The sequence below is a fragment of the Prionailurus viverrinus genome, chromosome C1 (genome assembly GCF_022837055.1).
Source record: "Prionailurus viverrinus isolate Anna chromosome C1, UM_Priviv_1.0, whole genome shotgun sequence".
Taxonomy (NCBI): Eukaryota; Metazoa; Chordata; class Mammalia; order Carnivora; family Felidae; genus Prionailurus; species Prionailurus viverrinus.
Window position 1 is genome coordinate 85,453,909 of NC_062568.1, and position 14,410 is coordinate 85,468,318.

The 14,410-nt window shown below is 34.6% G+C and overlaps 1 protein-coding gene across 1 annotated transcript in view; it reads left to right on the plus strand.

Annotated features, from left to right (window-relative positions):
• LRP1B (LDL receptor related protein 1B) overlaps nucleotides 1–14,410 on the plus strand; it is a 1,903,200-nt gene that overhangs the window by 1,734,185 nt on the left and 154,605 nt on the right. Inside the window, exons 69-71 of the mRNA XM_047873645.1 lie at nucleotides 6,203–6,332; nucleotides 7,936–8,042; nucleotides 8,381–8,513. Of these exons, the coding sequence (XP_047729601.1) occupies nucleotides 6,203–6,332; nucleotides 7,936–8,042; nucleotides 8,381–8,513 (370 nt within the window). The remainder of the gene's footprint in view (nucleotides 1–6,202; nucleotides 6,333–7,935; nucleotides 8,043–8,380; nucleotides 8,514–14,410) is intronic.

A 14,410-nucleotide genomic window follows, 5' to 3' on the forward strand; every position in this document is an offset into this window, starting at 1 on the left:
TGAGTCTGTCATGGACATCTCTGAAATACTCTTTTACTCCTGACACAGTGAGATAAGTAGTATTATATCTAAGCTCTGTGCCGCACACACACAGCACGGGGAATAGTTCTTGTGCTACTGTTGACAGTTAACTTTATAGTCTGTTTTACCTCAAGTGGTGAATAGCTGGGTTGGGAATAGGATGTTTGGAAACCCTATTCCCTATAGCTGATGCCCTTGCCATCTGTGAATTTGTTCATAAATTTGCTGCAGTATTTATAGTCAGGACTAATATTTTTATGCATTTTAAACAGTCTCTTCTCCCCAGTCTCTTTCTTCAATAGATACAGTCTTATAGATTCCGATGTGGGTCATCAATTTTCATGAAACCACAGGTTCAGCTTTGTTTAGATGATGAATCACAATCCATTTATAATAAGGTCTGTGTACACACAGCTTAAGTGAAAAAAGTGTAAAATATCTCTGGATAATTCTGTAAACTTAAGATTGTGTTAACACTTGTAATACTTCACACAATTCATTATTTATGCATCTATGTATTTGTGTTTCAGCTGTTAATTACTCCATGGAGCTTTAAAAGTAATACATGATACATGATTATATATATATTTTTTTCAATCAAATCTAAAATGAACTCTAATCCTTTACTCTCTAGTATCACAGAAAAGTCCAGCAAGAGTCACTTCATGGTTTTCTGTTAATGATTTTCCATGTTAATATCAGGAACACAACACTGGTGACACCAAGCCTAGTCATAAATAAATGAAAAATTAGTTTTCTTGTCCTCAGTGACCAGCATGCCTCCTTCCAGGGTACAATGACTCCCTAGAGCTCTGCTCTTCTGGTTGACACACATAAGCACCTACCCCTCATGAAGGTCCTTCCAATAACTATAGGTTTGCCTAGAGAGATTCTCTGCTGCTGTAGAGGTTTCTGTGTTTCAGGTCAAACATTAGTCATCCACCAATTTCCTACATCTTTGGGAGACACTGTAGGTCTCTACTATTTACAGAACCCATACAGACTACAAACTAGTTCTTTCCCAGTCTGCGGGTATTCGTATTAAGATTTGACAATTCTCCATTTTCACACTATCTTGGAAAAGTCCCCAGTCACATTCAGGAGCCTAGATTTTGGAAACAAATGTATTTAACTTCTCACCCAAAGGCCAGAAAACCTAAACCTTGAGGTTGCAAAGGTCTCTTAGGAGAAGTTGAAACATAGCATGGGGCTAGTCACAAACAAGTCCAAACAAAATTCTTTGTTCAGTCTTTTTTAATTCATAGGAGAGCTATATTCTTACTGCCCAACTACATTTTTACTTAGTATCAATTTATTCAAAAATTATCCTAATGTTTCCCAGTCAAATACTTTTCACATAAACTCATCCATACCATGTAATAGTTTTTTTTTTTCTTTAAAACCTGTTTCACCACCCCTGTGTAATCCGTGAAACATCAAGAGGTGGAGATATACTGTTTAAGGCTTATAATTGCATCTTCCATGTTATTCACTAGACATCCAAGGTATATATACAGAATCAAACACTTATTTTCCAAAATCTTATTCAAGTGAAAGTAAATGTCCTTATTTTTTTTTTTTTAATTTTTTTTTTCAACGTTTATTTATTTTTGGGACAGAGAGAGACAGAGCATGAATGGGGGAGGGGCAGAGAGAGAGGGAGACACAGAATGGGAAACAGGCTCCAGGCTCCGAGCCATCAGCCCAGAGCCCGACTCGGGGCTCAAACTGCCGGACCGGGAGATCGTGACCTGGTTGAAGTCAGACGCTTAACCGACTGTGCCACCCAGGCGCCCCGTAAATGTCCTTATTAACACCATTTATCTCATGCCCTAAGTTCATGGATGTAGTTCTTTGATGGCTGGATAGACCTCCATTACAGACATTTTCATGGTAATGCCCCTAGGGAACCAAAATAACTTTCTTAAAGGTGGTCTTTCACTTCTCTAAAGAAGACATCCGGATGGCCAACAGGCACATAAAAAGATGCTCAACGTCGCTCCTTATCAGGGAAATACAAATCAAAACCACACTCAGATATCACCTCACGCCAGTCAGAGTGGCCAAAATGAACAAATCAGGAGACTATAGATGCTGGAGAGGATGTGGAGAAACGGGAACCCTCTTGCACTGTTGGTGGGAATGCAAATTGGTGCAGCCACTCTGGAAAGCAGTGTGGAGGTTCCTCAGAATATTAAAAATAGACCTACCCTATGACCCAGCAATAGCACTGCTAGGAATTTATCCAAGGGATACGGGAGTACTGATGCATAGGGGCACTTGTACCCCAATGTTTATAGCAGCACTCTCAACAATAGCCAAATTATGGAAAGAGCCTAAATGTCCATCAACTGATGAATGGATAAAGAAATTGTGGTTTATATACACAATGGAGTACTACATGCCAATGAGAAAGAACGAAATATGGCCCTTTGTAGCAATGTGGATGGAACTGGAGAGTGTGCTGCTAAGTGAAATAAGCCATACAGAGAAAGACAGATACCATATGTTTTCACTCTTATGTGGATCCTGAGAAACTTAACAGAAACCCATGGAGGAGGGGAAGGAAAAAAAAAAGAGGTTAGAGTGGGAGAGAGTCAAAGCATAAGAGACTCTTAAAAACTGAGAACAAACTGAGGGTTGATGGGGGGTGGGAGGGAGGGGAGGGTGAGTGATGGGTATTGAGGAGGGCACCTTTTGGGATGATCACTGGGTGTTGTATGGAAACCAATTTGACAATAAATTTCATATATTGAAAAAAAAAGGTGGTCTTTATAAGTAACGAAGTGTCTAACACTATAGGCAGTTGATTCCTCTTTTCTTTCTAAAGGTTGAGAATTACAGGTTGAATTGACTAACAAACAAAGGAACAAACAAATGGCTAGACAACCAAATTACATATAGGGTACTCTCAACTTAGGAATAAAAAATAAAATTGTGAGGATTAGTTTTTGTAAGGATGTTAACTGATAATATAATTAGCTTGTTCATTACGGCCAAAACAATAATAATAATAATAATAATAATAATAATAATAATAAAAAATAGCACTCGGAATAATAAACACTCGGAATAGCATAATTGTGTATCACATCAGTGGCATACAGAGATTGAGTGATTAATTCCCAGAGAAGAAATATTTAAAGTGACTTTAAAATATAGTATTTGGACTCTACATCCAGTATAATGCCTTGTAAGGACAAAAAGAAATGCAAAGGAATCTTAAACTGTGTTCATATGCTTGTTATTAATAATGTTGGTTTTGCTAATTTGAAACTCGTATACCCTGAGTAGGGTAGATCAAATGCTTAGTTATTTTCATATTATTAGCACTTAAAAGTTTGAAGTAAAAGAAAGGAGATACAAATGTAGGAACAAAAAATGTAAATAAAATTATGTAATATTAAATTCAAAAATATCAGTAGGAGATTTTTATTTATCTTTCTCTTTCTAAGAATATATAATTCTTAGCTCTGCCACTTAAAAATTCTAAAACCAGTGACATCTCAGCATTATAGACTATCCTTAACATTCATACAGTGGCCTCTAAATACCATTTTCCTATTAAAGGAAACAAAACTCCTTTGAGAAATGTCCACTTATAGGTCTGAGAAGGAAATTGACAAAATGAGTCACTACTATCTTGTTAAGCCAAAATAAGACTATTAGTATGGTGTCCCGAATACATAGGAGATAATTGAAGGGGTTTCTACTAATGAAAGAGACAGCTTGGACATAGAAAGAAAAATGACTTTAATGGATTGAAATATAATAAGTGTATAAAAATACATGTGTGTATAATAATACTTTTAAAAAACAAAAAGCTCATTAGTGACTTTAGATGTTCCGAAGGTATCCTTCTTAGGATTCAATCAGCCCAATTTGGAATGTGGGACATTCAGTAGAACAAATGACCTAGTATCTGTCTGCAAGTAGTAAATAGCATTAGAAAAACAAACAAACAAACAAATACACACACACACACACACACACACACACCTAGGAGAATGGGAAATAGTTATTCATTTAAAGAAACTCAAACCAAATTCAAAATTATAGACTTCTTTTAGATCCTTATTTTACCAAACAATATTTTAAAAATGAGAAAATTTTAGGTATTGATAGGAAATAACTTTAGAGTAAGTCTAAGTTATTAGACTTTAGACTAATAACTTTAGGGATTTGGGCAAATTTTGTGATATTGCGAATGTTTTGATACTATTGTTGTTATGTTAAACAGTCCAGACTATAAATAAGTGTAATGGAGGATGTATGCAACATGAATAGTGAAGTGTTCGTCATTGTTAAACAAGCATGATGGGCACGTAGGTTCATTATTCTGTTCTTTCTTTATGCTTTTGAGTCTAAAATAATAATTAAGTAACCCACAAATACAGACACACACACACATATTCATCAACTGTACTGTAATTTATCCTTGATTGAAATCTTCTGATAATTGAAAAAATATCTACAAGTAATGTTTTCTGTATTGCTGCCAATACAGATACGCCAGTGCCATTGTTTATTGAGCTGTTTTACTTAAATTACTTTATTGCTGGATAACCTTTGATTAATTTCTACAAATATACTGAGCAGTTGTTATAATCATGGTGCAGCATTAGATATTTGGTTCACAGACACACACGGTGCCTATCATACAGACAAACATGACCCTTATTCTACTGGAACTGAGTTATGTGAAAATTTATATTCCTTGTTTTCTGCATATGCTACATCATTCATTAATTCATTCATTACATTGGCAGTTTTTATTGAATGCTTATTATGTACCAGTTATAATACTGAACATGGTGGTAAGGTGGTGAACAAAACATATGAAATCCCTTTCTCATGACCAGTGCATGGACTGTTTCTCCGTCTTTTACAGCATTTACTATTACAGGATTTACACTGCAGATGCACTGCATTTCTAATTATCCTTGAAAAGCCTTTTCTTAAATAATTCCATTTCTGTTTAAACTTCCTCTATAAATCCTTTCATAAAAACCTTGAGAATCTGTATGATTAAAATTACACTTATTTATTTTGACAGTCAATGCATTTTATTGCAATTGTTGGTTTAGGGGATGGTATTTCCTGTTAGTTTATGAGTTTAAAAAATACATGGAATAAATCTTAGTTTCCTTTGGATTCTTATTTAAGAAACTCTGGTACCTGGTAACCCCTCAATACTTGAGAAAAGGGAAGAAGAAAGGCAGTAAGAAGAAAATGAATTATACAGTGGGCAGTCTAATTAAAGTACCATTGGCAAAGAGAAAATTACAGGAACTTAGAATGTAAACTCCCTTTCTTTACATGGGGATGACACTGCGAAGAAGCAGGGAGTAGCAGATCCACATGGTTCGCTTAGTGAGAGTTTCATAAGCTGTGACTGTTACACCTTTTGTCGAAGCAACAGGCAAGTATCTTTTGGCAAGAATAGAAATTACTTACAGAAAAACCTCATCCACCCAGCAAGACGTTTCATTGGAGCATCCCATATCAACAGGACTGGTCAGACCCAAGGAAGTTTAATTTCTACTGGCTCCCTTTTATTGATCTCATATAAAGAATCGAAAGGTTTCCCAAAGGTATAGCTACTGTCTTGTTTGACTTCCAAATAAAATCTATATGCAAACTAGCAGATGTGACAATTGTGACAGTTCCTGTCACGGTTCTTTAGCAACAAATGTTGGAAGAGAGAAAGATTATGAACAGCAACTAGTTTGTGAAAGGACGGAGGAAGAGGCGTGAAAAGAAGGATAAAGGAAGGACACTGCAGGAAGTTTTTGCCAACACAAAACAGATTTGCCTTCATTCTTCTTTGTTTCACTTTCATCCTGCTACCCCATTCCCAATGAACTGGATGTACTTGTTAGAGATAATTTTTAACCCTTTATTTCCTCCACGATCTTTATTGTCACCTATAATTATTAAAATTACATGACCTCCTGTCTATTGGAAAATGATCTCCTCGGAGTAATTGATGTGATGGAACCATAGGATCTATGTTCTTTTCTCATTTCTCTGTAAGTCATCATAAGACTTACAGAGACAAATGAAAATAGAAAATTGTTATAGTTTTGTTATATAGCCGTGGGCTTAAATGACCATCTGAGCTTCTTATTTGTGGCAGTGTAAAAATTTAATGTTAACTGTGTTGTGTGGTTTTTGACAGAGAAATTGTGAAACAAGTTGTTCCAAAGATCAGTTCCAGTGTTCCAATGGCCAGTGTATATCAGCAAAGTGGAAATGTGATGGCCATGAAGACTGTAAATATGGAGAAGATGAGAAAAACTGTGAGCCAGGTAAAATGATTGAGGTGGTGGTTAATGTAGCTGATATTTTAACTTGGTATAAAACCATTTTAAGCAGTAATTAGAAGAAAACAATGGCAAATGGACACACATACTGACTATGTTTTAGATATAAGATTTTAGATATGCTTATAGGTGAATTAAATAGTGTACCCTTTATATGTTTTGAATGTGTTTTAGCGTAGGATAATTACTATGTTTGGGATCCAAGCATTACTCCCAAATTTGATTTTCTGGTTTCTCCGTCTTTCCACCCCATTTGGAATTGTTCCTCCAAGATGGAAAAGTGATATATGTTGAAACTGTAAGTGCAATAAAAGTCAGGTTTTCAGTTACGGACATTAAGGTTATGGAAAAGAATGCAGTAGTTTCAACATGAAACCAGCTGAGAAAAAGCATAAGTATATTATTTCTATTTACATTTTGGTCCAAAATAAAAATAAAATTAGGAAGCAAGACCAGAGTACGGGGAAAAAACACCCAATTTATTGTGCGTTTTTATCCCCTAAAGATAGCCTTAGAAATATGGCCATTAAACTTAATTTTTTTATACTTAGGTATTTTAATAGCATCATCTTACCAAAAAAACAATTACTGGGAGAAAATCATGCTATGATCTATGTACAACCACAAAAGCATTACTTTGAGAGCCTAGGTGACAGTAGCAGATACAGGACACACATGTTGCTGCCCGTGGTCGATATTGCTAATTGATCTTTTTTCTTACTGAATATAGACCTATCTTCAGACTCCATATGAATACAGATCTCTAGGCAAACACTGCCAATTAAAAGGAATTAAAACTCTAAGAAAAAGCTTCTGAGCATCCTTGGAGTAAGCAAAGCCATTATATAAGTACATTTGGCTACCAGAGATTTGAAGGCAAGCCTAGCTAACTCAAACCCAGAGACTAAGGCAGCAATCATAATTACTATGTCAATTAATTAGATTAGGTACTGATAGTAGTTTAAATATCCACATGCTATTTTTATTTTCTATGTCATAAAAGAATACTTCGGATTCTATAGACTCAGTTAATTATGCATATATTCATGTTTAAGACCCCAAAACAAAAATACTTCTCAGAACTTATGCAAATATGACATTTATGTCAACACAGCCAGCTAGATATCATGGGGTCTATGAGACCATGCCAAGATTTCTACTTTTAGCTTTATATAATGCATATAGAAATTAACATTCCCAAGGGTCACTAAGTCTCACTACAGTTTTAAAAACAACTTGAAGCCTTTGTTTTTAAATAATTTAATTTAAAATTATGAAAACTTCATTTAACTGTTCAAAATTAAAGAGAAGGAGAATATAGAGGGGTTTTTTTTCTTCCTTTCTGTCTTTAGTGAGTTAAAAACTTACTAAACAGCCTATTACATCATTGAGATATATTTTATGAAATGCAATAATATTATGAAACACATTTTAAATAAGTGTTTAATATCAGATATTAAGTACAGTTTAAATATAAACTATTTTCATTACTGTCTATGAATTTTTTATATGTTTATATATGTTTTTATCTATCAAAGCAATCATTCATTTTAGTGAATTTAAATCTTAACTTTATAATTATATTCAGATTCTCCTACGTGCTCATCAAGTGAATATATATGTGCCAGCCGAGGATGTATTTCAGCATCTTTGAAATGTAATGGAGAATATGATTGTGCTGATGGTTCAGATGAGGTAAAATCTATCATTTGATTAAAATCTCTGAATTACATGAATTAGGTTCGGGAAAGCAAATGTAATAAAAATAGAGTAAAGAGAGAATCTTGATTCTTAGCCGTCTAAAATCTTAGGACAAGTACATTGAATATAGTAATTGCAGCAAATACCCGAATCTGCGTGCTGTTCATATACTAAATCTAATTGTCATTTGTAGGGGTTATATTCATTAAGTCAAAATAAAAGAAAGCCCACAGTGTAATAAATCTCCGGTATTGTCAGCTGCATGTTTGTTTTTCCTGTGACTATATCATTATCATTAATGAAAACTGCAGTGCCTATTTGTATTTGAACAGATGGACTGTGTGACTGAGTGTAAGGAAGATCAGTTTCGATGCAGAAATAAAGCCCACTGTATTCCAGTTAGATGGCTTTGTGATGGCATTCATGACTGTGTGGATGGCAGTGATGAACAGAACTGTGACAAAGGTAAGGGGTGTGTGTGTGTGTGTGTGTGTGTGTGTGTGTGTGTGTGTAAATAAGAGAGTGGCGGTTAAAATACTGTGTCAAGTCAATAGTGTGCTAGAGGCAAAAAATAGGATCATTAAATGATTCTCTTTACCCATTCTTATTTCATTACATAATATCCTGTTCTGGATAAGCAAAATCTGGATAATTTCCAGATAGAGTGCAGTGTTAGTTTTCATATGACAAAGGTAACCAAAGTGCAGGTTTTTATTGCATCCTATCACAAGCATGGCTTTGGACTAGATGCTGGTTCAGGGATAGGGGCAGAAGGATGCAGGGAGCATAACCGCTTGTAGCCATTACTACAGAAGTATTTTTGGTGTGCATTTCTCTTCCATGTTGCCTGCCTTACTATGAAAGAATAATAACATATGGCATACCATATTACACATACACATACTGATACACAGCTGCAGGTCGTGCCCCAAATTTCCCTTTTGTCATATGGTTAAGAAAATGACCTACATTTTTTGTCAGTTTGGAAGACAACTTTTAATTTTGCAGTATATTATTTTTAGCTATGTTAAAATATTTCCTGACAGATAACAACTTTTTAATTGTAATTCACCACATAAAAGCAGCAATTATTCCTATTTTAGAGTCAATGAAGGGAAAGCAAAAAAAAAAAAAAACAATTGTGGGGAAAACCTTAAAATGATCACAAATTCCATAATTCTTATTATTTTAATAATGTTAAATACATTGTTTAAATGCAAAAAATTTTTTAACCTGCTTACAAAAGTCTCTCAAGGAGTGCACCTGGGTGGCTCTGTTGGTTAAGCATCCGACTCCTGATTGGGCTCAGGTCATGATCTCACAGTTCACGAGATGGAGCCCCACATCAGGCTCTGCACTGACAGTGCAAAACAGACTGCTTGCTTGGGATTCTCCCTCTCACTCTTTTCTCCTCCCCTGCTCATACTCTTGCATGCTCTCTCTTTCTCTCAAAATAAATACATTAATGTTAAAAAAAAATAAAGTCTCTTGATGTACTTTACATTATGGAATATTTGGAGTATCATCAACAGAAATGATACTAGATACTGATGTAGGCTGCAAGGCATTTGAACATGTGCTCAGGGTTTATACAGTTTAAATGTACTTTTGCAACAACATGAATGAGCTAGATAGTATAATGCTAAGCAAAATAAGTCAGTCAGGGAAAGACAAATACCATATGACTTTATTCATATTTAGAATTCAAGAAATAGAACAAATGAACAAAAGGGGGAGAAAAAGAGAGACAATCAAACCAAGAAACAGACTCTTAACTATAGAGAACAAACTGATAATTACCAGAGGGGAGTGGGTGGGGGGGGCAGGGGGGTCAAGTAGGTGATGGGGATTAAGGAGGCCACTTGTAAGGAACCCTGGGTATTGTATGGAAGTGTTAAATCATTACATTGTACACATGAAACTAATGTAACACTGAATGTTAACTAACTGGAATTTAAATAAAAGCTTTTTTAAAAAAGAAAATAATAGAATTTTACTTGTATAAATATCTAGTCATTTGAAGAAAAAAATGCCCTCCATTTCCTTTAATATTAGATCAAACCTTTATGATTTGCTAAGATCTCCATCTCAAATCTGACAAAGTGTTGTAATATTCAGGAGAAGAAATCCTAGTTCTCATTTGGAATCTGCAGTGCATTATATAGGACCATAAAAGGTTAGACTTCCTTAATAGCTGTTTCTACTTTTGGTTAAGTTCTCACATTCACATTCCAATTTAGAGACATCAAACATTGTAGACATTCTGGCACCAAAAGGTCTTAAATACAGTCATATTCTAAGACCCCGGGACAATTAAGTTACTCATCATTTTCCATTTTCTAGCTATTAAGCTCCATTCCCTTAATTTCAGTCTCTATCACCAGTCTGGCTGTTTCTCTCATTGCTTCCTGCCCTGCCTGGGCATATATACTACCATGGAAGTCAACTCCAATACATTCTGCTCACTGCTGCCAGGTTCATCTTATTGAAGTGTAACTCTATGTAAATATTTACTTGAAGTTCCTTCCTGGTTACTTACAAATATGGCAGTCAGTGTTACAAGAGAATGATCCTGTTTTATCTTCCTACTCTTATACTCTATTATTTCTCTTTATGTATCATATATCCTAGCCAAATCAAAGAATAAATCTAGCAACATCTTCCATGCTTTTCAACGTCTTCCCGGATTCCTCTACTATTTCTGCCATCTCAATACCTTTGCCAATAAGAATTATATCTCTCCTTTTAAGTCCATTCAGTTGTTACTGTCTTCAACCAAATCTCAGTCTCTTCTGGAGTTTCCCTAGCAGCCCTTTGATTACATACTTGTTATTATATTCTTCTTTCTAATATAATTACTTCTGTATTAGTTGACTGTTTCCCATGTTGGAATGTGAGTTTCTTAATGTAAAAAATTAGGTATGCAAACAGAATGAGGAAATAGATTCCAGGTAGTGGGATCATTATGCACAAAGTCTCATAGGTGAGAGAAAGTTTAAGTGTTTAGGAACTATAAGTAATTGAAGATTCATGCTATAGAATTTAGCTCCAATTTTAAGCATAATGAGAAGTTTTCCAAAGCTTTTAAGGAGTCTTCAAATTTTTTTTTTCAAAAGGAGATGATGGTAGAATTTGCACTATGTATTAGACACAGAGAATTACTGAAATGAGAATCAAGAGATCTAATTCCTTGTCTTACCTGTAGGAAAGTTTCTGTGCTCATTTATTATAATAACAAATCCAATCACAGTGAAATGTCTCCAAGACCTGTAAGAATATCTGGAAAATAAGTGAATGTGCATGTGTGTGTGTGTGTGTGTGTGTGTGTGTGTGTGTGTGAGGGCAATCCTGTCAGGATTTATCTTTTTTTTTAATATTAAAATTTCATTAGAAATGTTTGTTTGAACAAATAATTCAAGGTTAAAAAACAAACCTTACAGTTAAAAAAAAAAGCAGTGTAGAATTTGAAATCTGACTTGCCTTTTAGATTTAAAATGACCCTACTAAAAGTTTAAGCCTACTGATTAAAAAAGAGTTGGGGACCTTTAATTCAATCATTTAGAAATGTGTCAAAGCTCTCCTTCCCTCCACACTAATGTTTCTAACTTTTCTTGGGTTTCTTTGCTGCTAGATAAATTCCAGTGAATTATCTTGATGGTTAAAATATTTGATCCTGTATGGATGTACCTTAAAGCATGATCAAGTTCAGATTTCTAGTATTTTACTTCCAGGAAGTGGTTTAGGTATTGGATAGATGTACTTCAAGGCACTGAGGAAATGAAATGCCAAAATAAATCTCTCTGCTATTAAATCAACCTTCCATTCATCCCAAAACCTGACACATGAACTAAGTGTTGGGGGCTGGAAGGCAAGATGCAGGACAAACATGAAACATTTTCCAAGTGAATCCATTTTACTGGTTTACTTTAAAAAGACGAACCCCCAAATACTGTGGAATTAAAAGCAACGTTCATATTTTTAAAGATAAAACACGGAAACTTGATGGGTTTTGTTTTTTGTTTTGTTTTGTTTTGTTTTTTGGCTTTTTTTTTTGGCTTGAGCTCCCAAACTTTGCTTTCCTTAGCAATTTTAGTGGGCAAGATTGAGAATTATTCTTTTTAGTTATCATCAGCTCAAAAATGTGTTAACTATTTATGAAAATTATAAAATATTTTCATATGTTAAACCTTCCCTCCACCCAAATTAAAATGGGAACTCTAGATGTTTATTTTCTGTGATGATGTGCCTGGTCAGATTTCTATGAACCTGCCAAAAGCTTATATATATATATTTATATTTATATTTTCTAATAACCTCCTGTTGTGCTGAATAAGAACATGAATAAAGACTAGGAAACTGGAATTTTGATACAGCTAATCTCTTTAAATTATACCTCTTTTTTTGCTTATATTTGCCTCATGCCATTTCAAAATAAGCATTTTATGTTAGACTCAGGGTATCATGGTAGCCCCATGATGCATTTTTTAATGCAAATTCTTCATGGTATAATAGCAAGGCTTTAGTAAGTTATTACAAAACCTTTGCCTTACTATTACAACTGTGATTTCATTTATATATTTCTCTTCTTCTTCATAAAAATAGTAATATGCCCAACACTTTTATGGAGCAAATTATATTATCTAATTTGATACCTTTGGGAAATCATTTTTTTTTCTTTTTAACAAGACTGATGTGCTACAAATAGAATTTTCTAAAGAATCAGAGGATGTCAAGAGTTCACAAATTTTGTTTGAATATAATCCATTGTAAAATGGAACATGCAATGAGATTTAGTCTTGAGAATCTTTATTCTGAACGAATATAACTTTCACATTCTATGAATTTTGATATTGAATTAAGCACTTACTTTATATCGGTATTCATATTTTAAGTTTCTTCAGTATTAAACACCGTACATGTTATCTTCTTATTGTTTCAGATAGTTGTTAAATATATTTTCTTGCATGGGTTTTGATACTTGAAATTACTGTTAGAATTAGGGCATTTTAGATTTGAGTATTGCAGAAGTTGAAAGAAAGGGGCACCCCAGTGTCAGATACTATGTTGTTAGTCTCACATGGTGATACTCACCATCATGGACTTACCATGGACTTATGGTTTTCCCTATTATACAGTTTGTTAGTCTTCAGAGATGCCAATGTAGGTTGTACCAGTTCTTAAACATTTTTGCAGGAAACTCTTAGAACTGTTCAGATTGACATCACTACAAAGTCTTAATCTCAGCTTCAACTATTACTTAAGATTCTAAGCAATCATCCTATATTTCTCTAATCATCTGTATACCATTAACCATATCAAGTTTTTATTTATTTTTTTAATAAAAATATTTAAAAATTGTGTGCACACACAGGGGCAGGAAAGGGGCAGAGAGAGGCAGAGAGAATCTGATGGCACAGAGCCTGATGCAGGGCTCGATCTCAAAAATTATGAGAGCATGACCTGAGCTGAAATCAAGAGTCAGACTTTTAACCAACTGAGCCACTCAGGCACACCAAACATACGAAGTTTTTAACAAGTTGAATTTCCTCCTCACCTTTACTTCACAGAAATAATAAAAATTTTGAGCTTTACTCAATATCTATTCACCAAATTAACAAATCTACCTGTAGCTGTGCCTAGCCTAGCCTTATCCCTCTTCCTTCCTCTTGAAATGGGAGACCTGTTACACCTCTAGTATAAGGTAGATACTTTAGATCTCAAATCCTTCACACTTCCTGGATTCTCAAGGACTTTGTTATATCAATTACCTTTTCTCTCTTCTGTATCCTCAAGCTTACTCTGTCTACTGAATTATTTTCAGAAGCACTTAAGTATATCAGATATCAGTTTTACTCCACAGAAGCTACTAGGCTCTTAATCACCTAGCCTTCTCCTCTCCTCCTTCCCTTCAAGGGCAAACTCCTAGAAAGGGATGGATGGTTACGGTACCTACTACTTCTTCGTCTAATATTAACCAACCACAAACATTTCATTAAATTCACCACCACTTCATTGGACCTCCTCTCTTAGCATTATATACATGTGCTAACTACTACCTTCTTGTTGTGACACTTTTTAGGTATTTCTCCAACCACTCTGGCTAACTAGCCTCAGCCTCTTTTGCAGATACCCCGTTATCCAATCTTTAAATGCTGATCTTTGTTTTGTTCTAAATTCCAAATAACAACTACATTCTGATCATCCCTAGTTGTATATTTACAGCTTAGAACCTATCCTATATTTCAACACATTTATCCACTATCCTACTAAATATCACTATATGCTTGTCCTACTAGTACTTTACATGAATTGTGTCATTATTTCTAGTAAGCTTGCTCTTCCTGCTGTATTCCTTTATTTAT